This window comes from Myripristis murdjan, chromosome 16, assembly GCF_902150065.1.
Source record: "Myripristis murdjan chromosome 16, fMyrMur1.1, whole genome shotgun sequence".
Taxonomy (NCBI): domain Eukaryota; kingdom Metazoa; phylum Chordata; class Actinopteri; order Holocentriformes; family Holocentridae; genus Myripristis; species Myripristis murdjan.
Window position 1 is genome coordinate 34301567 of NC_043995.1, and position 22500 is coordinate 34324066.

The 22500-nt window shown below is 49.9% G+C and overlaps 3 protein-coding genes across 8 annotated transcripts in view; 1 reads left to right on the top strand and 2 right to left on the bottom strand.

Moving 5' to 3' along the window:
* The window catches only part of LOC115373868 (zinc finger protein 271-like), a 24800-nt gene extending 12580 nt beyond the window's left edge, over positions 1 to 12220 (bottom strand). For 2 of the 6 annotated variants that reach the window (XR_003929568.1, XM_030072477.1), the window contains exons 1-8: positions 11960 to 12219; positions 9516 to 9637; positions 7287 to 7990; positions 5576 to 5669; positions 4631 to 5199; positions 2452 to 2526; positions 2126 to 2318; positions 1 to 791 (exon numbers count right to left, since the gene is read on the bottom strand). The exon at positions 1 to 791 is cut by the window's left edge. Coding sequence is in view for 5 of the 6 variants with exons in the window: in XM_030072477.1 (XP_029928337.1) it covers positions 142 to 791; positions 2126 to 2318; positions 2452 to 2526; positions 4631 to 5199; positions 5576 to 5669; positions 7287 to 7990; positions 9516 to 9579 (2349 nt within the window). In the remaining variant the exon portion in view is untranslated. Of the gene's footprint in view, positions 792 to 2125; positions 2319 to 2451; positions 2527 to 4630; positions 5200 to 5575; positions 5670 to 7286; positions 7991 to 9515; positions 9638 to 10016; positions 10037 to 11959 lie in introns of those variants that run through there. The other 4 variants (XM_030072480.1, XM_030072481.1, XM_030072479.1 and 1 more) reach the window with 4 other exon arrangements.
* Positions 12221 to 12749: 529 nt separating this feature from the next.
* mrps12 (mitochondrial ribosomal protein S12) lies at positions 12750 to 15735 on the bottom strand. The gene is made up of 3 exons (XM_030072482.1): positions 15592 to 15735; positions 14249 to 14299; positions 12750 to 13213 (listed from the first exon to the last, which is right to left on the bottom strand). The coding sequence occupies exons 1-3, from the start codon at positions 15731 to 15733 to the stop codon at positions 12828 to 12830; spliced, it is 579 nt and encodes a 192-aa protein (XP_029928342.1). The 5' UTR covers positions 15734 to 15735; the 3' UTR covers positions 12750 to 12827.
* Positions 15736 to 18322: 2587 nt separating this feature from the next.
* On the top strand, positions 18323 to 22054 carry LOC115374358 (ectonucleotide pyrophosphatase/phosphodiesterase family member 7). Its single transcript, XM_030073216.1, has 5 exons — positions 18323 to 18632; positions 19168 to 19313; positions 19629 to 20252; positions 20856 to 21078; positions 21667 to 22054. Exons 1-5 carry the CDS (start codon positions 18323 to 18325, stop codon positions 21804 to 21806), a joined length of 1443 nt encoding a protein of 480 aa, XP_029929076.1. The 3' UTR covers positions 21807 to 22054.
* Positions 22055 to 22500: the final 446 nt, after the last annotated feature.

Genomic DNA, 22500 nt, shown 5'->3' on the forward strand with positions numbered 1-22500 from the left:
CCAAGCAGGTTCCGGTCCTGCTGTGATTGGCTGCTGATAAACCTCAGGCGGCGGCGTGGAGGCCGGACGCCCCGGAGCAGCCGGCGCTGCAGGCTGATTGTTCATGAAGTCACTTTTAAAGCATCCTGAGTCGCGTGTGGCTCAGTGTTTGGTTTTGTTCACTTCAACATCTGGAATCGTCCCCGCCTCCTCCTCCGCTGCAGCCGACGGCGACGACGGCACCGAGGCCGGCGACTCGTGCTTCTTCATGTGCTTGCGGAAGATGCGGGCGCCGCTCAGGTTCTTCTTGCAGATGTTGCAGAAGTAGGGGCGGGCCTCGGAGTGCACGCCCACGTGGTAGGTGAGCTCGAGGGGGCGGCTGAAGCTCTTGCTGCAGAGGGGACACGGGTAGCGGACGCCCGAGTGGATCATCTCGTGGCTCTTGAGCGAGCCCTGCTGCTTGAAGCTCTTGTGGCAGACGGCGCACTGGTACGGCCGGGCGTCGGTGTGCAGCCGCTGGTGGCGGCGCAGCGCGCTGGAGAAGGTGAAGCTCTTGCCGCAGTCGGAGCAGGTGTAGGGTTTCTCCCCCGTGTGGATCCTCTGGTGCTCGGTCATGTGAACCTGCTGGGTGAAGCTCTTCCCGCACGTCAGGCACTCGAACGGACGCTCGCCCGAGTGGATCCTCAGGTGCTTCTGCAGCGCCGACGCCTTCTGGCAGTCGCGGCCGCACACCGGGCAGCAGTGCCGCCTCTTCCCGCCATCGCCATCGCCACTGCCAAAAACCTGGAGCTCCCAGTGGCCATCTGAGTCTGCTGGAGGAGGGAGACCATCATGAGAGAAGCTGAATCTGTCAAAGTGAGATTATTTGTCTGCAGGATAAAAGACGCCCTGATATCTGACATCTTCCAACTCATAACAACCGACACTCCTGCACATTTCTGCTTCAGGGGTAAGACAGGCTCGTCTTGAGATAATTAACACTTTTAATGGAACCCTCTGAAAAACAGGTGACACACCTGACAGATCCAAACTCTATGTAAAATAGTGTATATAGTGTATATATACATATATATATATATATATGTGTATAAATATATATACACACACATATATATACACACACACATATATATATATATATATATATATATATATATATATATGATGTCAGCCTCTGAATTGACCAGGTTGCAGTGAAACTTTAGTCGTGCTGAGCAGATCTCAGCTCTCTGGGACCTGTGGTGTCGTTTTAATAATTTTTCAAGTTTGAAATGTGAAATCTTTGAAAATAAGACTTGATGTAAAACTCCACGCCCACTTTAACCAAATCAGAGCCAAACTTCTTGCATCAGCTGAGACCTTCTGATGTGTGCATTAGTTTTGTTTGATTCCAGTTACCTCTTTACACGATACACTCCTGATCAAAATTTTAAGACCAGTTGAGAAATTGCAAGAATTTACATTTTGCACTGTTGGATCTTAAGAAGGTTCTAAGTAGAGCTTCAAAATGCAAAAAGAAGAAATGGGAGTGAGACAAAAAAAAAAAAAAAATTGAGTCAGCAATTTATTGCAAACAACCATGAAACTGAAATAGGCTGTTCATCAGCTGATTAAAGGTTTAAGACCACAGCCTTTAAAAGCTCAAATCTTGGCAAAAATGTGGATTCAGTGTCATTTTCTGTCAGGGATCCACACTCTACTTAGAACCTTCTTAAGATCCAACAGTGCAAAATATAAATTCTTGCAATTTCTCAACTGGTCTTAAGATTTTGATCAGGAGTGTATTAATCGTTAGCACCTGTAGCGCCCCCTACTGATGAAGCACAGTGTGCTCAGGTACATGAGTTCAGTGAACACACCTGAACAGGTATCATATCTTAATGTGTTCATGACCTTTGGTAACTTTTGTAAAATTCACCTAGTCTTCAAAAATTTAAAGCACATTTTGGGAACACAGTCTTGCATGTCAAAAAAAAAAAATGCTACTTTTCTCCAGCTTGGTCTAGATATGTGATGTACCACATTTTATGCCAACTGCTCAAAATTTGTAGCAGAGTTGCAAAAAAGCTGTGTTTCCTGCAAAATGCAGAAAATCTGTGGCTTTAATATCAATTCATCTGGAAACACAGAATCCAGAAAAACTCACCGATCTCCACGGGCCTCCAGCTCTCTTCCTCTCCGTCCGAGTTGATCAAGCCTCTGACGTCCTCGTTCTCCACCCCGTCCTCTTCGTTCTCCAGCACCAAGCCCACCGACAAGCCTGCGTTGCCATGGTTTCCGAGGAACTCCACCGATCTGGTGATGAAAGGCTCAGAGATCCTCAACCGGCCCTCTGGATCCTGCAGGAGTGAGTTTCACAGTTTAATGCTGCTGGTCTTCATCCGCATTCTGCAGGCAGACGAACCACGACCAGCAAGGTGTGTGTGTGTGTGTGTGTGTGTGTTAGTGTGTGTGTGGATAAAAACATCCTACCTGCCCGTCCCCCTCTTCCCCCTCCTCCGCCCCCTCCTGCTCCTCTTCAGTAAATTTAAAGTGAAGCTGGGATTCCTGAAACAGAAACAGAAGTGAGCGTCTGGTGAAGACACTGAGACAGAGCCACTTAAAACTCTCTGACGGCCAGAGGACGCACAGAATGGCCCTTTCAGCCACCGTAGCTGCAACCGGTACAAGGCTTTTCAAACTGCAGCAACACAGCAGTCTTCACCTGTGCCTCACCTGTCCACCTGCGATTTGTACAGTAAAACACGGTTACACTGTACAATGAAATTCGTACTTTTTTGGTCCTCTTTCCACACAAAAATATATAATAAAATTAAAAACCTCATTTTAGTTTGCCGTCAGTCACTTCTGACGTGTTTCACATCTGTCAGTGATTACAGGCTCGCGCTCATCGCTTCAGATTACTGAATTATTCCAGCGGCTCTCAGAGAGTCGGCTCTGAGCTGCAGTGGATGAATCAACCTGAACCTGATGCTGAACTGGACCAGAGCTGAAGACGGGGGGCGGCAGGTGAGTGGGCGGTCCTTCAATCTGTCCTGGGTCACATGTCTCTTTACACAAAAGTGTCCCAGGCCTCTGAATGTGGCCTGAGTGATCAGACATCAAGATGCATTGAGGACACATCGGGTCCTGTCTACACCTGGTCACCCAGCTGCAGGTGAATGCCAGGTGGGAACAGGACCACAGTCGCCGTCTTTCCACTGTCGAGCCAAACGTGGCGTGCTGCTGCCGCCGAGGCCGGCTGTGTCTCCACGGTCTCCTCCGGTCTCTGCTGGTCCTCCGTGGGACTGTCCCGCCCAGTTTCCAGATGCTGAGGGCCCAGAGAATCCCTATGGGCGGGGTTTACCTGGCTGTGGGCGGGGTTTACCTGGCTGTGGGCGGGGCGACGGTGCAGCTGATCAGTCCAGATGTCAGCACAGCAGCTTTGTGGCAGAAAAATAACAGAGAACAAAAAAATGGAGGACAAGCGGCAGTCCTGGTCAGAGGAGGACGTCAGGGCTCTGCTCGCTGTCAGAGGACAACGTCCAACGCCAAATCCACGCCGTCTGATGAAACGAGGACGTTATGTGATGTGCAGAGAGAGAGCTGGCAGCAGGACAGGCCAGTCCAAGGCAGTCAAACACACAACACACAAAGTGACATCCAAAGGGAAAAAAATCCCGTTGTCTGTAGTTCTACAGGAGTAAGTTGGTCTTAAGTTTAAGCCCTCGCTTCCTGCTTCCTGCTGGCTGCTTCCTGCTTCCTGCTTCCTGCTGGCTGCTTCCTGCTGGCTGCTTCCTGCTGGCTGCTTCCTGCTGGCTGCTTCCTGCTGGCTGCTTCCTGCTGGCTGCTGGCTGCTTCCTGCTGGCTGCTTCCTGCTTCCTGCTGGCTGCTTCCTGCTGGCTGCTTCCTGCTGGCTGCTGGCTGCTTCCTGCTGGCTGCTGGCTGCTTCCTGCTGGCTGCTTCCTGCTGGCTGCTTCCTGCTGGCTGCTTCCTGCTTCCTGCTGGCTGCTTCCTGCTTCCTGCTTCCTGCTGGCTGCTTCCTGCTTCCTGCTGGCTGCTTCCTGCTGGCTGCTTCCTGCTGGCTGCTTCCTGCTTCCTGCTGGCTGCTTCCTGCTGGCTGCTTCCTGCTGGCTGCTTCCTGCTGGCTGCTTCCTGCTGGCTGCTTCCTGCTTCCTGCTTCCTGCTTCCTGCTTCCTGCTGGCTGCTTCCTGCTTCCTGCTGGCTGCTTCCTGCTGGCTGCTTCCTGCTGGCTGCTTCCTGCTTCCTGCTGGCTGCTTCCTGCTGGCTGCTTCCTGCTGGCTGCTTCCTGCTGGCTGCTTCCTGCTGGCTGCTTCCTGCTGGCTGCTTCCTGCTGGCTGTGTGGACGGGACCAGGCTGCAGGCCGATCAGCATGACAGTGGAAACCCCAGCGGTTTGTGTTCTTAGCAGCGTCTGGCTGGGAGACAGCCTCGCTGCAGCAGCACAGAGGACAGACGGCTGGTGAGGACACACTGGGTGCTGCTGACACCTGATCACCTGGTCACCCAGGTGCAGGTGAATGTCAGGTGGAAACAGCGTGACAGACAGCTGGCACAGCTGGTCCAGGCCCTGTTTAAGCTGCAGGAGTGAGTTTCAGGAAAAGGTCATGAGGTCACTGTTCGGTGGCATTAAAATACAGAAAACGTCTGACCTGGGCGGGGCCGGCGTGCGGGTCGCTGACCTGGGCGGGGCCGGCGTGCGGGTCGCTGACCTGGGCGGGGCCGGCGTGCGGGTCGCTGACCTGGGCGGGGCCGGCGTGCGGGTCGCTGACCTGGGCGGGGCCGGCGTGCGGGTCGCTGACCTGGGCGGGGCCGGCGTGCGGGTCGCTGACCTGGGCGGGGCCGGCGTGCGGGTCGCTGACCTGGGCGGGGCCGGCGTGCGGGTCGCTGACCAGGCCGTCCCGGATGTGGATCCTCATGTGTTTGCGCAGCAGGCAGGGCCGCAGGAAGCTCTTGGGGCAGATGCTGCAGGGGTGCGGCTTGTCGGCCAGGTGGATCTTCTGGTGCGCTCGCAGGTTGGTGGCGGTGGAGAAGGCCTTGCCGCACACCGAGCAGCGGTGCGGCTTCTCCGCCGCGTGGATCTTCACGTGCTCCTTCAGGCGGGACGGCCGCGGGTAGCTCTTGCTGCAGACGGGACAGGTGTGGAGCTTCTTCCTGTGGGCCGGCGGCTCGTCTGCCCAGAGACGCACGATGTCATCAGAGCCGACAGGACGCACCTTAACTGATCTCAGAGCAGCACAAAACACACCATCAGAGCTGCAGCTCAAGAACTTTCACTCTGATAATAATTATAATAATAAATGATTTTACTTTTATGGTTTCACTCTTTTATTCATCAGAACAGCCTGAGACACAATCCTCTTGTGTCTCAGGCTGACCCATCTGATATCGACAGAGAGATATTGATCTCTCTGTCCAGATAACGAGATGATCACCTGATATCACTCAGACTCCGGCGTTATTTTTCACACTTTGAACCCCAAACAATTATTTGAGTCTTTGAAAACATGATGGATCAATGAACTGAGAGTGAAAACATGATGTATGACGTGTGTGTGTGTGTGTCACCTTGGTGTTCAGGTGTGTGTGTGTCTCACCGGGCGGTGCAGCTTCCTGCGGGACGTCCTGCAGGCCGTTGGGGGCGGCGGCCGGCTCAGATATCGCGCTGCCGCCCGGCGCCTCGTCGCCCCCCTGCAACACACAGCGACAGACGGAGTGTGTGTGAGGTGACCGCGGTGTGTGTCGGGAAACAGAGGTTTGAATTTCCACTGAAACTCCGTCCCACTTCCTGTCCCCTCACGTTCTTCTAATAAACCCCACAGCAGTACCCTCATATTTTTAAGTAAAGACGGCCACCCTCAGGCTGGGGCTCTGCGGGGGGGCAGAGGGTCTGAGAGAAAAAAACATGGAAAAATAGGTTTTCTTTTCTTTTCTTTTCTTTTTTTTTTTGGTCCAGGAACCATGGGTGCCCAGAGAACCCATTTTGATTCAGAGATCTGAAGGTCAGAGGTCAAGGGACCCCACTGAACACGACCATGCTAGTTTTTCCCTCTGATCACGCCTGTTTGTTTATTATTTTTGGGCATTTCTGCTTTATTAGACAGACATGGCGGAGAGAGGTAAGAAAATCAGGGCAGAGGATGCAGCAGAGAGAATGATATAATTTATTCTGTTATTTTGCCGTCATTTTTCATTTTTAATCCTCTATTTTAAGCTTTTACCTTTTACACACTGTTTGCTTGTTCTTGTTTTTTCTGCTTTTATCATTTTTAAAGATTTCTTGCTTTTTTCTGCTTTTATTGATGTTAAACTTTTCATGTTTTCTGAACCTTACTTTTCTTCATGTATTTTTATGCCTCTGTAAAGCACTTTGAATTGCTTTGTGTATGAAAGCTGCTATTCAAATAAACTTGCCTTGCCTGGTATTTGCTATATAAATAATGTATCTAAGAGTTATTTGTAAGTGATGTTTTTAAAGACCAACTGAACATCAGACCCAAACCCGTGTAAAGCCTGACATCTGGTGGTGAAAACCAGAAATGAAATAATTAGCTCATTGATTAGTTGATTGGCAGAAAAAATTTTAGATTATCCATCAAAAAAGTAAAAATATCAAACACTACCTCTTTCCAGTTTCTCCAAGAAGTTTTTCTCCGATTATATCATTAAAATTAATCCTTTTTTTTTTTTTTTTTGTTACTTGTTACTACATTGACATAATTTTAATAACTGATGAATCATTTTAGTCACTGATGAAATAAGATTGTCTTCCTTTTGTTTGTCCATATCTTTATCAAATTAATATTTTGGAGTTTCTTTTGGCTGCTGGTCAGACTGAGGAAGACACTGGAAGACGTCACCTTGGACTCGGATCATCTCCCATAAGACGTTGGCTTCATTTTTCACACTTTATAGATCAAATTAATTGGATAGTCAAAAAGATAATCAATGGACTAATTTAAAAAGAAAATACTTATTAGTTACAGCAAGGCCTGGGTGATATGGAATATTTTTGTCCCAATACCTTGATATTGATGGTGTGACGATGACTAGTGGTGCTATCACAGAACATTTACACAGTGAGTTTTCTGACAAATGAGATATTTGATAAAAGCCTGTGTCATAATTAAGTGAGTAAAGACAATTAATAGAGCAGCGAGGTCAGGCTGGTGAGTTCTTTACTGTAGTGCAGCTTTTAAAACCAGAAAAAGACAACACTTATACTATAAGATACGACAATGTACAAAATCCCAGACGATATCTAGGCTCATATCACGATGTTGATGTAGTTTTATCATATTGTCTCACCGTGCTGGCGCCCCCTGCTGGTTTCTCCGGGCCAGTTTGGTCTGCGGCGTGCTTGCGCAGGTGTTTCCTCAGCAGCCCGGGCCGGTTGAAGCCCTTCGGGCAGTGCGGGCAGGGGTGGAGCTTCTGGCCGGTGTGCAGCCTGAGGTGATCCCTGAAGGCCGACGGCGTGGAGAACACCTTGTGGCAGAAGGAGCAGCGGTGCTGGTTCTCCTCGCCGTGGCTCCTCTGGTGGTCATGGAGGCCGGTGGTGGAGGCGAAGCGTTTGGGGCAGAGCGGGCAGGAGAGCGGCCGCTCCCCGCTGTGGGTGCGCTCATGCTGGGTCAGGTAGCGCCGCTGCACGAAGCTGCGGCCGCACGCCGAGCAGCGGTAGGGTTTGTGCGCGGCGTGCTGCAGGCGGTGGCGGCGCAAGCAGCCCGGCTGGGCGTAGCTCACCCCGCACTCGGAGCAGACGTACGGCCTCTCGCCGGTGTGAACCCGCTGGTGGACCACCACATTTTTCTTGCAGGTGAATCGCTTCCCGCAGACGGAGCAGCCGTATGGTTTCTCCCTGGTGTGCGTCCTCATGTGTTGCGCCAGCCGGTACGGCCGGGAAAACTCTCTCCCGCACACCCGGCAGCGGTGACATTTGGACTTGCGGGCGTCCAGGCTGAGCTGCGGCTGCACGGATGTGGACGGAAGCTCGGCGTCACAGACGGCAGGCAGCCCTGCAGGGGGCGAGAGACACGGACTTCACCTCCACATCACACACACACACACACACACACACACACACACACCTGCACCAACGGCCAAGCTGCTGCTCGGGTCACACCGGGGCCCAGCCCCGGTGTGATATCTTCGACCAAATGCCTCGTTTTTGATATTGTGACAATTGAGATTTTTGCTAAATAATCATGAGTGATGTGGATGTGATGACCGAGCAGGTATCAGAAACAAAACAGTAGCCTATATTAGAACAAAACAGTATAATACAGGTGTTCTCAAATGGTGGTACGTGTCCCCCTAGGGGTACGTTGCAGGGGATGTTAGTGTGAGTTTTTTTTTTTTTTTTTTCCAAAGCAGATTTAAAAACATATGAGGCATAATTTCCTAAAATAATGAGCCTGTGCTATAATAAGTTCAATCAAACTGTAACTGTCAGTTTGATAAATCCCATGTTCTCCTCAGTTCTCCCTCTGGGTTCCTGAAGGTGTCAGGTGTGTGTGTTTGTGGTTTCAATCTGCTGCCGTGGTCGTGACGTTTGTTCACTCTGAGACCAAACAAATCCAGAAAGTGGATCAGTGGTTGAAGCTGGAAACAAGGAGGAAGAAGAGAAGAAGAAGCAGAAACACAAACAAGAGAATCTGCTCAGCATCAGGTTGTTGGTTCACCCTGATGGAGCTGGACTGACCCTCTGACCACAGGAGGCTCAACTGGTCAGGACCAGCTGGACTGACCCTCTGACCACAGGAGGCTCAACTGGTCAGGACCAGCTGGACTGACCCTCTGACCACAGGAGGCTCAACTGGTCAGGACCAACTGGACTGACCCTCTGACCACAGGAGGCTCAACTGGTCAGGACCAACTGGACTGACCCTCTGACCACAGGAGCACTTTTTCTGCTCGTTTTTTTTTTTTTTTTTTTTTTTTACTGGCCAAAAAATTATTTCCAAGGGGAACGTTCTTGAAAAAAGCTTGAGAACCACTGTTCTAATAAATTCAGAAAATGTCATTTCTTTCCTGAAATGCAGTCTTTAAAACCGGTCTTTAAAACATCACTTATGCTACATCACTATATTTGAATATCTGAAATCCCTGACCATATTTAGGTTCATATCATGATATTGATGAGATATTGATAAGATATCAATATATCGCCCAGCCTGGGAGCCCTGGGATATGAAAAGAAAACCATCTTAACATTTACGGAGGAAATGTTGGCTGTGTGCACCTGCACACATAAGGACAAAGAAAAATAAACATGCCAGGTGAGTGCAGGTGCGATATATGACCACTAGATGGCGGCACAGACATGACTGACTTTGTTCCTAAAACACTTCAGTGGTTAGGTTATCAGTTCTGGATACTTCAGTTACAATAACAATAAAGTTTAGATATGAAAGAGATTATGAGATTAGCAGAGCTCAATTAACTGAACCCAGCTGTCCTCGTGACTGCAGGTTTCAGTTTCTTATGAATGCAGTGAGTTTACAGCGTTCGTTGTTCCAGTTTGACAGCAGAGGAACTGACCTTCATCAGGAAGCCGCCGACCCTCCTCTCCTCTGTGCTCTGCCTCCACTTCCTGTCCGTTCATCTCCTCCCTGCGTCTTCACTTCCTGTCACAGCATCAGAGCAGAGGACGCCACCGGCCTCTGCAAGACAAACACACAGACGGCTCTGTCCTCACAGCAGCACCAGCCTCTGCACTCTGAAGGTCAACCAGCTGCTCTGCACAGCCTGAAGACCTTCAGTCTGGGCTTGGACCACAATTACAGTTACAGTTACATGTGAGGTTTTATAGACCAGCAAGCAAAGATCTATTCAGGAGAAAACAACGACATCAAGATCCACGAAGCTCTGGGTCTGGTCCAGAGGACAGAGGAGCTACAAGGCCGAGCAGAGAGGAGACAGAGAGAGCAGCAAGAGCAGAGAGGAAGGAAGAAAGCACAGAGGCAATTTTTTTTATTATTATTATAGTTATACAGTCCATCAGGTGAGCAGGTGTTCCCTGAGTTTTTAGCCTCCTCTGACAAACTGAGAGCGACTCCGCAGGTGGAATAGCAGTTTGGCAGCTCGTTCCTCCAGCGAGGAGCCACAGAGGAGTCCAGCTGCTGGTTCAGGTGTGGTCTGATTCTCCTCATGTTGTTCAGGACAAATCAGAATGAGCGCCACGGAGGTCACATGATCCATACAGGTCCTGAAGGTCCTGAAGATCCATACAGGTCCTGAAGATCCTTACAGGTCCTAAAGCTCAGCTGGTCATCAGTCATCACAGCCGAGGTTCTGGTGGATTTTGAGGGAACGAGCTGAGCAGTGTGACTCAGGCTCAGAATCACCACGTGACCACGATACGATGCTGAAGTCACGATACCATAATAATGTGATTCAAACACTGTGCAATATGCTGAGTATTGGGATAACATGTATTGTGATTTATTAGGATTTATTAATTTTTTCAGCCGCACATTTTGTCCCCGGAGCAAAACGGATCCTCAAATGCATTATGGAGAAATATGTGCATTAATCCTACTTTGTGCATTTTGAATCCTACTGAGTAAAAACCGTGCATTAATCTTACAATAATATTATGACGTTACTGAAGGTAAAGTACTTGCCTCAGTGGTTGAAGTATTTTTTGCAGTATTTGTAGTAACTGAGCCTGGCAGTTTATCTGAAGGCCAAATGTTCAGTAATATCTTTAGTAATAATATGAAGTACAATTAATGCACATATTTATACATACGTATAGAATATTAATGCACATTAAAAAAAAATAAAAAATCCAGATTAAAAATGCACAAAGCAGGATTAATACGTGTCCCTAATGCATTTTTTATTTATTTTTTATTTTATTTTTTGAGCAGCTGCAGCAGAGCCAGCTTCCCCTCGTAGATCAGTAAAGTATTTCTGATTCTGATTCCTAATAATTTATTCCTCTTCGTTGATATGTAGTTCTAAACAGCAGCTGAACCACAGAAACTGCAGTAGTGATTGTCAGTGGAAACCCACTTTCAATGCTATGAGCTAAACAAAGCTGTTGCTAGGCAACACGTCAGGGGCTTTAATATTTGTGTCATTATATTTACATTAATATTTACATTAAGTCTGCTGGTGCATGCATCTATCTAATCTAATCCAGTCCAGCTGTTGTGCCATACAGTTTCCTCTCCTGCTGCCTATAATGCTCAGCTTGTCTTGTTGTCATGGTAACAGAGGAGTTCATTCACTTCTGTGTTTGGCATTGAGCTCATAGTTAGTGCTGCACTTTACTGACAGCTGTTTCCACTATTCTGTCCTCCCCATTTATATCCATGAGGGGGGACAGAATATTGGAAACAGCTGTCAGTAAAGTGCAGTCCAGTCCAACAGAACTGAGAGCACAAAAACCAGAAACCCCTGTCAGTATAATGCAGTCCAGTAGCAGACCTCTGCAAACTACAACCTCAGTAACAAACACAGAATTAAAGAGACACATTCTGCACAATGTCAACACAAACTGAACATTATAGACTTTGATAAAAGGCAGAGAGTTTATGTCCGAGCTGCTGAGCTGAGCTGAACTGAGCTGGTCAGACCGGACAGGAGGAGCTGCGGAGGGACGCTGAGTGTCAGAATATTCAATAATTAACAGCTAAACATGAACAGACGGTCTGTTAATGTCACAGCTGGCACGAGATAATTAAATTAACTCATTAACTGCATCTCAGGTGGCGCGCGCTGCAGCCAATCAGAGCGGCCGAGGGCAGCACAGGCTAGTTAGCTTCATTAGCTTCATTAGCTTCATTAGCATCAGCAGCTTCATGAGCAGAGCAACAGGGCGGCCGCGGTGCGGGTCCCGGTGCGGGTCCCGGTGCGGGTCCCGCTGCTCTGCGGGGGAACGAGGCGACGGGCACAGAAAGGCGAGGAAAACATTTAACTGTTCACTTCTGCTTCATGCTAATGCTAACGCTAAGGCTAGCTCGGTTCGCCGCTACCTTGGCACTGCGGTTCCGGCTCCGTCCGCCTCTGGACGCGCTGCCCCGCCCGGCCAGCTGCCCCGCCCGGCCGCCGGGGAGCTCCGCAGATCAAACACTAAATAACAATAATAATAATATTAATAATAACCATCCGTAAAACCAGACGGAGCCCCGCTCGGCTCGCCAGGCGCGGTGACGTAAAAAACAAACGACACGTTTGAGCTGAGCGCGAGGAGGAGCCAGCGGCGGCGGGACGGGGTGCGTTCGATTTGCAGCTCCGCACGGCGCACTGCAGGAACCAGGACGGAAATGACGTTTATCCTTCAAATTCCACATTCACGGATGAAAATGATTATTTACGAAGCACTTTTCCTAATCAGCGCTGCAGGCAGCAAAGAGGAAAATCAAATAAAACTCAACAGGTTTTCAAAATATAAAAACCAAGAACCACAAAAAACTGCAGTCCAAGCAGAGGCTGAACACTGCCTGATTATCTTCACAGGTTTTTACTGAATGTTGTCACACTCACAATTTTCCTTTAATTTTTATCATTAATATTGTTATTATCATTGTTTCTTCTAGTTTTTTTTTTTCTTGTCTTGATGCTGCATCTGGTTGTCAGTGATGCTGGTTTGTTCATGAATTAAAAAACTGGACAGATCTCTGAATCTCCTGAAACAGAAAACATTTCTCTGTACAGCCGCCTGCGCCCCGCCCACACTTCCTGTTTCAACAGGAAATACATCAAATCAACAAAATAAGAGTCCGTCTCATGAGCCGGTGGAAACAAACAGGACGGCCTCGAGCATGAAGAGCACACATCTTTATTAAACAGCTGGGACAGACACACACACACACACACACACACACACAGAGTCCGTCGCTCCTACTGCTTCTTCTTGACCACGTGGGCGCAGTCGTACTTGCCCCGCACCACCGTGAGCTTGACCCCCGGCAGGTCCTGCGTGCGGCCGCCCTGCACCAGCACCACGTTGTGCTCCTGCAGGTTGTGTCCCTCTCCGGGGATGAAGGCCACCGCCTCCTTCCCGTTGGACAGCCGCACGCGGGCGCACTTCCTGTTGGCCGAGTTGGGCTTCTTGGGTTTACGGATCATGGTCTTCAGGACGACGGCCTTCAGCTGCGGCCGGCCGAACGTGGCGCCCGGCGCCGGCGCCGGCGGCTTGGGCCGCCCCTGCCGGTGCATCTGGTTGAGGGTGGCCATGCTCCTGCAGAGGAGCGGCCCTCCCGTCCACCAGGAGGCGCTCTGCGACGCTGCAGAGAGGAGAAACAACCAAACAGATGTCATCCAAACATGTGTCCGTGAATGAATGAATTAAATTAATGAATGAATTCATAAATAAAATGGCAAGAAAAAATCATTATAGAATTATCATGATTATTTTATGTATTATTTATTATACTATTATATATTACTATTATGTTTTAAATTAAATTACAAGAAAATGACAAACTAAAGTGAGTTCTGTTGAGAAGGTGAAAGACAGCTGATCCTTTTCAAAATAAGAGCCTGGGCTTCAAAGGGTTAATAAGGCAAGTCTGTCCAAAATAAAGGTTCAGACAGAGGCTCCGCCCCCACAGGTGGACTCCAGGTGTGTGTGTTCACCGTCACTTCACTGACTGACTGAACTGATCAGGTCTGAGGTCACCGATCAAAAGCTTTGATCTGCTCATCAGAAGAATCCTGAGGGAGACGTCTGACCGATCACTCTTCCCATCAGACTGACTTCATTTCACATTACAGATTAAATAATCCACTGAGACCCCCTCTCGATCATCTGAAAAAATTATTGAGACTTGAATCATGAAAACAAACAAACTGCAGCAGCTCAGTCAGCTGGTCCTGCTGCTCACGCTCCACCTGAGCCCAGTGAGGGAGCTGTCTGTCTGTCTGTCTGTCTGCCTGTCTGTCTGTCTGCCTGTCTGTCACTCTGCCTGTCTGCCTGTCTGTCTGTCTGTCTGTCTGTCTGCCTGCCTGCCTGTCTGTCTGTCTGTCACTCTGCCTGTCTGTCTGCCTGTCACTCTGCCTGTCTGTCTGCCTGCCTGCCTGTCTGTCTGCCTGCCTGTCTGTCCATCTGTCTGTCTGTCTGCCTGCCTGTCTGTCTCTCTGCCTGTCTGTCCATCTGTCTGTCTGTCTGTCTGCCTGCCTGTCTGTCTGCCTGCCTGTCTGTCCATCTGTCTGTCTGTCTGCCTGCCTGTCTGTCTCTCTGCCTGTCTGTCCATCTGTCTGCCTGTCTGTCTGCCTGCCTGTCTGTCTCTCTCAGGGTGCAGGGTTGTGGTGTTTCTTGCCTTGCAGCAGTGACGTCAGCGCCGGTCTCAGACTCCAGAATGACGACATGCCTGAAACAGACAAGAACAACATGAGGCTCGGGGCCCACAGCAGAACAGCCCATGCAGCGTCCCGCAGCAGGACGTCCCGTACCAGGGCATCCCACAGCAGGGCGGCCTAGCAGCAGGGCGTCCCGTACCAGGGCATCCCACAGCAGGGCGGCCTAGCAGCAGGGCGTCCCGGCAGCAGGACGGCCCGGCAGCAGGATGGGTCCAGCAGCAGGATGGGTCCAGCAGCAGGGCGTCCCGGCAGCAGGGCGTCCCGGCAGCAGGGCGGCCCGGCAGCAGGACGCAGCAGGGCGTCCCGGCAGCAGGGCGTCCCGGCAGCAGGGCGGTCCGGCAGCAGGGCGTCCCGGCAGCAGGACGGCCCGGCAGCAGGACGGCCCGGCAGCAGGACGGCCCGGCAGCACGGCGGCCCGGCAGCAGGGCGTCCCGGCAGCAGGGCGGCCCGGCAGCAGGGCGGTCCGGCAGCAGGGCGTCCCGGCAGCAGGACGGCCCGGCAGCAGGGCGGCCCGGCAGCAGGGCGGCCCGGCAGCAGGGCGTCCCGGCAGCAGGGCGGCCCGGCAGCAGGGCGGTCCGGCAGCAGGACGGCCCGGCAGCAGGGCGTCCCGGCAGCAGGGCGGCCCGGCAGCAGGGCGTCCCGGCAGCAGGACGGCCCGGCAGCAGGGCGTCCCGGCAGCAGGACGGCCCGGCAGCAGGGCGGCCCGGCAGCAGGGCGTCCCGGCAGCAGGGCGTCCCGGCAGCAGGGCGTCCCGGCAGCAGGACGTCCAGCCTGCAGCCCCGTCCCAGCGGCTGCAGACTGGCTCTCTGTGTTGGCCTGCAGTCCGAGCCGGGCCAGGGGCTGCTCTGCTCCCTGTGCAGCACCAAACTGCTCAAACAGCCGTGTGTCCCTCCCATGCGCCTCCAGCGGCGCGGCGGGCGGGACGGGGCCGCAGGCTGCACACCGGTGAGGCTCGTCGGGTAAATTCGGCAGAGAAATGAAGCAGCAGGGGGCGCTACAGCTCAGTTAAACCTTTAGAGCTGCTCCGAGCTGCAGGACAACAAACCCTCACTCTGACCGGACAGGCGCAGCGGGGCAGCGCGAGCCCAGCAGCCACAGGTTAGACCAGGTTAGATTAGATCAAATTAGATTAGATTAGATTGGAATAAAGAACCAAAGCATTCAAACTCCCGGCCTCGCTGATGAGGTTAGCGGCTAACACGGCTAGCTCGCCCGGGTGGACACAGGCTATCGATCAGATCAGTAAGAAACACACACACACACACACACACACACACACACACACACACACACTCACACTCACCGCCGGGACAGAAGCTCTCAGCTGCTGGAGCTTCTCCGCTGGATTCAGCCAAGGACCTTCTGCTTCCCCTGCCGGAAGTGTTTCTGGTGTTTCTCATGGAAATAAAAGTGCTTCCGCTCAGAGCCGCTCGCTTCCAAAGCATGAAAAAGTGAGTGCTGCCCCCTGCAGGAAGCACGAGGAAGAGCTCACCTGCGGTCCCGTCTGGAGCACTGATCAATAATCATATCAGGAGTACTTTATTACTTTATATTCTTCTTCTTCTTCTTCTTCTTCTTCTTCTTCTTCTTCTTCTTCTTGTTACAGATAGATAGATAGATAGATAGATAGATAGATAGATAATTACAACAAAATCGTCATGGAATTACCACAAAATTCAGAATTACATAGGCCTACATATAAATAAAAAGCAATGAAACAATTTTTTGTTTAGAGGGGGAAATAAATAAAACCTGTCAAAATAAAAGCTCCCACCTGGGCTCCTGGGTCTCAGAGGGACGAAGACGATCAGAATAACTTTGGACTCATTTGTTGTGAGCCTTCACTCTACAGAGACCTGCTGTAGTATTCCTCTCTGTGTACTGAAATTTTCATGTATATGTACTATAATATCCCTCTGTATATGTACTGTAGTATTCCTGTCTGTACTGTAGTATTCCTGTCTGTACTGTAGTATTCCTGTCTGTACTGTAGTATTCCTGCAGGCTGCCTCTGGCTCTGTGTGATTGAAAACATGCAGCGACTGCAGTCCTTCAGTCTTGAGGGTCTGTCACTTTACTGAAGTATTTCAGTTTGGTGACATTTTATATTTCTCCTGCTGGACATAATATGGCCTCACAGGGGTCAGGGGTCAGGGGTCAGGGGTTAGGGTTAGGGTTAGGGGTCAGGGGACGCTCCTCCCCTGCTGAGGTGCAGAGCTAAAGAGAGACGCTGCAGATTGAGCCTGCTGCTCGACGTCACATTAAAAGCATTTTCCCTCTGATATCATCAGCTGTCTTATCTGTCTGCTTTATAGCCCACTGTAAAGGAACACAGAGTTCTGCTGCTGCCCAGGTGTGTGTGTGTGTGTGTGTGTGTGTGCACGCGCGCGTGTGAGACAGAGAGAGAAACCAGCCTGAAATGCACTTTTTCTTTCACGTCCCAAATATGAAAAGCAAACCGGAATATCATAAAATCTCAGATTTAAAGACGCCAACACAGCCGTCACAAACAATCCTGAGGAAAAGAGGAGACGTCACTATTCAATCTTACAGCTGAAATATTTGACCTGAAAAAGGTCCTGACATCGTCCACAGACACACTGAGCGTTATCATCCTGTGACTTCATCAGTTTGAACTGACATGTACTCTGATGTACTGCAGATTCTGGCTGACCACAGAGTAGTGTGTGTGTGTGTGTGTGTGTGTGTGTGTGTGTGTATTTATCTAATGAGCTATCAGCTGCATTAGCTGTGGGTGTCTCTGCATACATACACAGAATCACATGAAATGAAAACAGAGTCAGTAGGAGGAATGAGCAGGGGGGTGTTGGCAGTGTGTCCGCTCCTCACAGGTGGACAGACAGGTGGACTCCTCACAGGTGGACAGACAGGTGGACTCCTCACAGGCGGACTGACAGGTGGACTCCTCACGGGTGGCTGAATCATTTTGAACCGGCGCAGACGCTGTATTTACTGTTGTGCATTAACATTGCACACAAGATAAGATATAGACTTTATTGCCCGAGCGGGAAATTGGCCTCGGACACCACAGAGTCTGGAGGACAAAATCATACATTCATCCTTCAAATGCACAGCAGAAAAAGTGCACACATCATGCACTGTCAGAGACAGAGGCACAGCAGGAGTCCACTTCTGTCCCCAAACTACAATCTACATTAATGTCCCCCCTTCAGGGCTGATTAATGGACCTCAAGGTGATCATGTGAACCTTTTTCAGAGCCGAAAAGGTCCACGTGTTCCCACGCAGGAACAGGAACACACATGCACCATTTCCTCTGAATTAGCACATAAATAAATCAATAAATCAGGTAAAATATGAATTTAAGGGTAGAGTAACTTGTAGGCTGTGGCTAAGTCGCCTTGAAGTGAAATCAGTTTTGTAGATGTGTGGATGTGAGAAACAGCTGATCCGGCTCTCCTCAGTGTTGTAGTTATGACACAGGAAGCAGACTGGACTCTACAAGCTACAAACCACAAGGAGACAGAAGCAGCAGCTCGGAGGGTCCTGCCCCGGGACAGGCTGCTGGACCCCTCAGGGTGCAGCGATGAGCTCTGTTTTCTCAGAGTGTGTGTGACAGTGATCAACATGGACAGCCACAGTACACACAGGAGGTTCTGAGGGCTGCTGCTGAGGGGAACCCTGCTGCTGAGGGGGAACCCTGTATCGTCTGCCTGAGGGGAACCCTGCTGCTGAGGGGGAACCCTGTATCGCCTGCCTGAGGGGAACCCTGTATTGTCTGCCTGAGGGGAGGGGCTGACACTGGAGCACATCAGTTAGGTCTGTGAAGATTTTTTTTTTTTTTTTTTTTTTTTTTTTTTTTTTTCTAAATTAATTAATTAATTTTCAAATGTAAATGACCAAAGGTTTGTGTGGACTGTGGTTTGGAGCGCAGGTGCTCAGGTGTGCCGCCTGCAGCCTGTCGGTCCACAGGTGATAAGAGCTGATAAGGGCCGCCGGCCTCCAAGGTCTCGGCCTTGAGAAGAGCCGCTCAGCAGATTCCTATCAGTCCCATATGAAGCCGGCGGCTCCGGCCCGGCGGCACACACAGCACACCTGCTGCATCATGAGGCTGCACGGCTACCTGCGCGTCCTCACCGCGGTGACGGCGGCGCTGTGCGCGGCCGCCAAGCCGCTGGACAAGGCGGGCACGAGCGGCCCCAACCGGCTGCTGCTCATCTCCTTCGACGGCTTCCGGTGGGACTACGACCAGGACGTGGACACCCCGAACCTGGACCAGCTGGTCCGGGACGGGGTGAAGGCCAGGTACATCACTCCCCCCGCGATCACCATGACCTCCCCGTCCCACTTCACCACCATCACCGGTAAGACACACACACACACACACACACACACACACACACACACACACACACACACACACCGAGGGTCATACTTAAAAAATAAAATAAAATAATAATAATAATAATAATAATAATAATAATAATAATAATAATAATAATACCAGTGTTCTGATTTCCTGCCATCATTAAACAGTAAAAGATGTTTTCCTTCATGGAAAAGTCGGTTTGAAACTTCCTCAAAAGCATTTTTTTGATATTCCTCGAGTACAACAAACAAACAAACAATTAAAAGGAAGTATAAAAATGAAACAATGAAAAACAAATAAATAAATAAATAAATAAATAAAAACTACAATAAAAATAATAATAATTATATTGGCGATTATAATAATAATAATAATAATAATAATAATAATAAACTGAAGGCTTGTATGTTTGTTTGGTACTCAAGGAATATCCAGCTCAGTCTGAGTCTGACAGCAGCTGCTGCCAGAGAGCCGCTGTCCGGTCTGTGGCTGGGACCCCTGTGCAGTGTTTGTTGTCCTGTGTCCCGCAGGCCGGTGGATCGAGGACCACGGCGTCGTCCACAACCTCATGTTCAACCAAACCACCAACCTTAAAGTTCCCATAAAGAAAACGATGAAGACGTCGGAGTGGTGGGACAACGGAGCTCTGCCGCTGTGGATCACCGCACAGAACCAGGTGAGCCATCCATCAGGATTATCGATCCCTTCAGATTAAGAGCCCTATCAGCAACACATTCTGGATTTTGCAAAACTTCCTCCGGCTCAGTGAGTCTTAATCTGAGGTTCTTTTCTTTGGTTCCCCACATCGAACCAGTGAACTGAAAAGAATTTTGGTAACCTCGCCTCCTCTTATCTTTACAGTGTGTGTCATTTCATTTGTTCTGTAAAGCACTTTGAAACTGTGTTTTGAAAAGCGTTATACAAATCAAGTTTATTATCACTGTATTTATTATTATTAACCATGACTCTCATTTTTTATTTATTCGCCCAGGGTCTGAAAACAGCCTCGTTCTTCTTTCCGGGCGGGGCGGTGAACTACAGCGGCCAGGCGGTGAACAGAGCGCTGGTGGCGGAGCAAGGCCACCCCGACGACAACGAGACCGAGTGGAGGCAGAACATCGACAAGGTGATGAGCTGGTTCTCAGAGGAGGACTTCCACCTGGTGACGCTGTACTACGGCGAGCCGGACAACGTGGGCCACGACAAAGGACCGGACCACCCGAAGAGGAAGGAGATCATCGCGCAGATCGACCGCACCATCGGATACCTGCGGGAGGCCATCGATCACCACAACCTGACCGACAGCCTGAACGTCATCATCACCTCGGACCACGGCATGACCACCGTGAAGAAGCGGCCGCTGGTGGAGGAGATCATCCTGAACAAGTACCTGAACCTGCTCAAGCTCACCAGCTTCGAGATCCTCGACTACGGCGGGTTTGGCATCCTGACGCCGCGGCCCGGCATGGAGCAGGAGGTTTTCGATGCCTTGTCCAAAGCGCCCAACCTCACGGTTTACAAGAAGGACGAGCTCCCCGAGAGCTTCCACCTCGCCAGAAGTGACCGCCTGACTCCCATCCTGATCGTTGCGGATCTGGGATTCAACCTGAATTCTGTAGGTTTCATTTTTAGCTCAAACTTCAGCATGCCATCGTTTCAATATTACTGAATGTTTTGTCCTTTTCGACTGAATATGATAACGTTAATGTTTTGGATAAAACCGAAACTGAGAACAGAAAGAGTCAGAATGGGGACACTTTCAGCTGCACGTGGACAAAACCTGAGGGCTCAAATCCAAGAGATCAGATCAAAATCAATACTAGGATATTGAAAAGGATACAGAGAAAAGCAGAGAGGAGGATGTATATGGCTTCCACAATCAATGTAACAGAAGCCTCATCTCTTTTTTTTCTTTTACTTCATTTGAGGAATTCATCTACCTTCACATTAAAACTTAACATTTTATTGTTTATGTGACAGTTTTCCAGAGCAAATTCAAAGACCTCAGCAGAGGAATCAGTGACAAGTCATACAAGACACCAGTAACAAGGAGGTCAAAGGTCAGAGGGCACACCAGCCAGACAGAGACTAACCCTAAGGCCTGATCAACAGCAGACAGGCAGAGGGGAATCTGACTCAGACTGCCCTGGAATCTGACCTGGAGTCAGTTTTGTGTTTGCATATTTTCACTTTTCCTTTATTTCCTTTTTGCAAACAGAGGTTTATCGTCTACGTCAACAAAGGCGATCACGGCTTCAGCAACACAGAGATGGACATGAAGATGATCTTCAGGGCTTTTGGACCTGATTTCAGGAGGAACTACGTGTCCGAGCCGTTCGACAGCATCCACATCTACCCGCTCATGTGCAAGCTGCTGCAGATCCAGCCGGCGCCGCACAACGGGTCGCTGGCCGTCACCGAGGCCATGCTGCTCCACGACGGTAAGCACTTCCTGTCTGAGACCATCTCAGGCTGTTTACTACTGTTTACTGCAGGCTGAGGCTGTTTACTACTGTTTACTGCAGGCTGAGGCTGTTTACTACTGTCTGATACTACCTGCTACTGTCTGACACGGATACTGAGACGGTTTGATACTGACAGTTTTCTGGTAGCTGTTTTATGTAAATCAGGTTCCAGTTTGATCAGCAGGCCTTCGTGGTGCTTCTACTGTCACAGTAGTTGTAGTAATGACAGCAGTACTTAAGAGTGGTCGTGGTAATAATGGGAGTATAAATCATAGTACTAGTACTAGTAGCAGGAGCCACATGAGTAATAGTAGAAATAGTAGTAGCAGCAGTACACATAGCAGTAGTAGTATTAAAGCTACACTGTGCAAACCGCAGAGGGTTGACCGAAGTGAGCAGATGGGATTAGCACAGGTGTGTCCAGGTGTGTCCAGGTGAACCTGCAGACTACAGCACACTTCCAGTTGAGTCTCAACAGTCCTCAGTGTGCAGTGCTCCAGCAGAGTGTGTGTGTGTGTGTGTGTAAATATGTACACTAATTGTATTCTGTTCTGTGTCCTAAAGTTCCTGCTACTACAGCTGCTACTACACCTGACAGCACGAGTACTGCGAGCACCAGCAGCGTGACGGCGGCCGGCGAGGCGGTGCGTCTGTCCGCCGGGCTGTCCGTCAGTCTGCTGCTCTGCCTGCTCGCTCTGCTGTAGCTGCTGCTCCTGGATCAGCCTGTCAAACCTGCATCGCCTTCACCTTTCAGCATTTAAACTCGCAGGTGTGGCTCACCTGATCCAAAGGCATTGTGGGTAATAAAGAAGAAAATCTTATTTACAAACAAGTTATTGATTTGTTAAATGCTATGAGACAAATGCCTTTGTGTCCCTGGTCCTGACTGCATGCAGAGCTCTGACATAAACCAGGGAGCCGTTTGTTCGTTGTGTCGCTTTATTTTGTAGAATAAAACAAAAATGTGAGTGAAGTGGTTCATTTATCTGTCTTAATTTTCAGAAGTTCAACTTTTATTTGGATCAGATCCACCTGTCATCTGCTGTGTCTGCAGAGATCCACGTGTTTCCTCTCACACTCACACACTCAGAAAATAACAGGAATCTTTATTGCTTTCATTAAATATTTCATTTACAGAGAAACAGCGCAGGTTTGGCTTTGTGCTCCGTACAGACAGACAGACAGAGACAGACAGACAGAAGTTTGAAGGTTGTGTTTGTTTCTCCTCTGATGGCGGACAGACGGACAGACGGCTGAGGCAGAAGGTTCTGGATGCTGCGGGACGTTTGGCTTCAACACATGAACTTTTTGAAGCAGCTCTTCTTTCTAACTGAACAAGCCTCCAACAACAAAACCGCTCAGCCTCAAAGTCCAAGACAGTCCACATGTCTCCACTGG

Excerpts from the sequence above, each read along its gene's own strand:
- LOC115374358 (XM_030073216.1), top strand. The coding sequence starts at position 18,323 with ATGAAGCCGGCGGCTCCGGCCCGGCGGCACACACAGCACACCTGCTGC. Across the intron at positions 19,314-19,628 it reads GGATCACCGCACAGAACCAG|GGTCTGAAAACAGCCTCGTT; the intron begins GTGAGCCATCCA and ends TTATTCGCCCAG. Across the intron at positions 21,079-21,666 it reads GGCCATGCTGCTCCACGACG|TTCCTGCTACTACAGCTGCT; the intron begins GTAAGCACTTCC and ends TGTGTCCTAAAG.
- mrps12 (XM_030072482.1), bottom strand. The coding sequence starts at position 15,733 with ATGCTTTGGAAGCGAGCGGCTCTGAGCGGAAGCACTTTTATTTCCATG. Across the intron at positions 14,300-15,591 it reads TGAGAGCTTCTGTCCCGGCG|GCATGTCGTCATTCTGGAGT; the intron begins GTGAGTGTGAGT and ends TGTCTGTTTCAG. Across the intron at positions 13,214-14,248 it reads GCTGACGTCACTGCTGCAAG|CGTCGCAGAGCGCCTCCTGG; the intron begins GCAAGAAACACC and ends TCCTCTCTGCAG.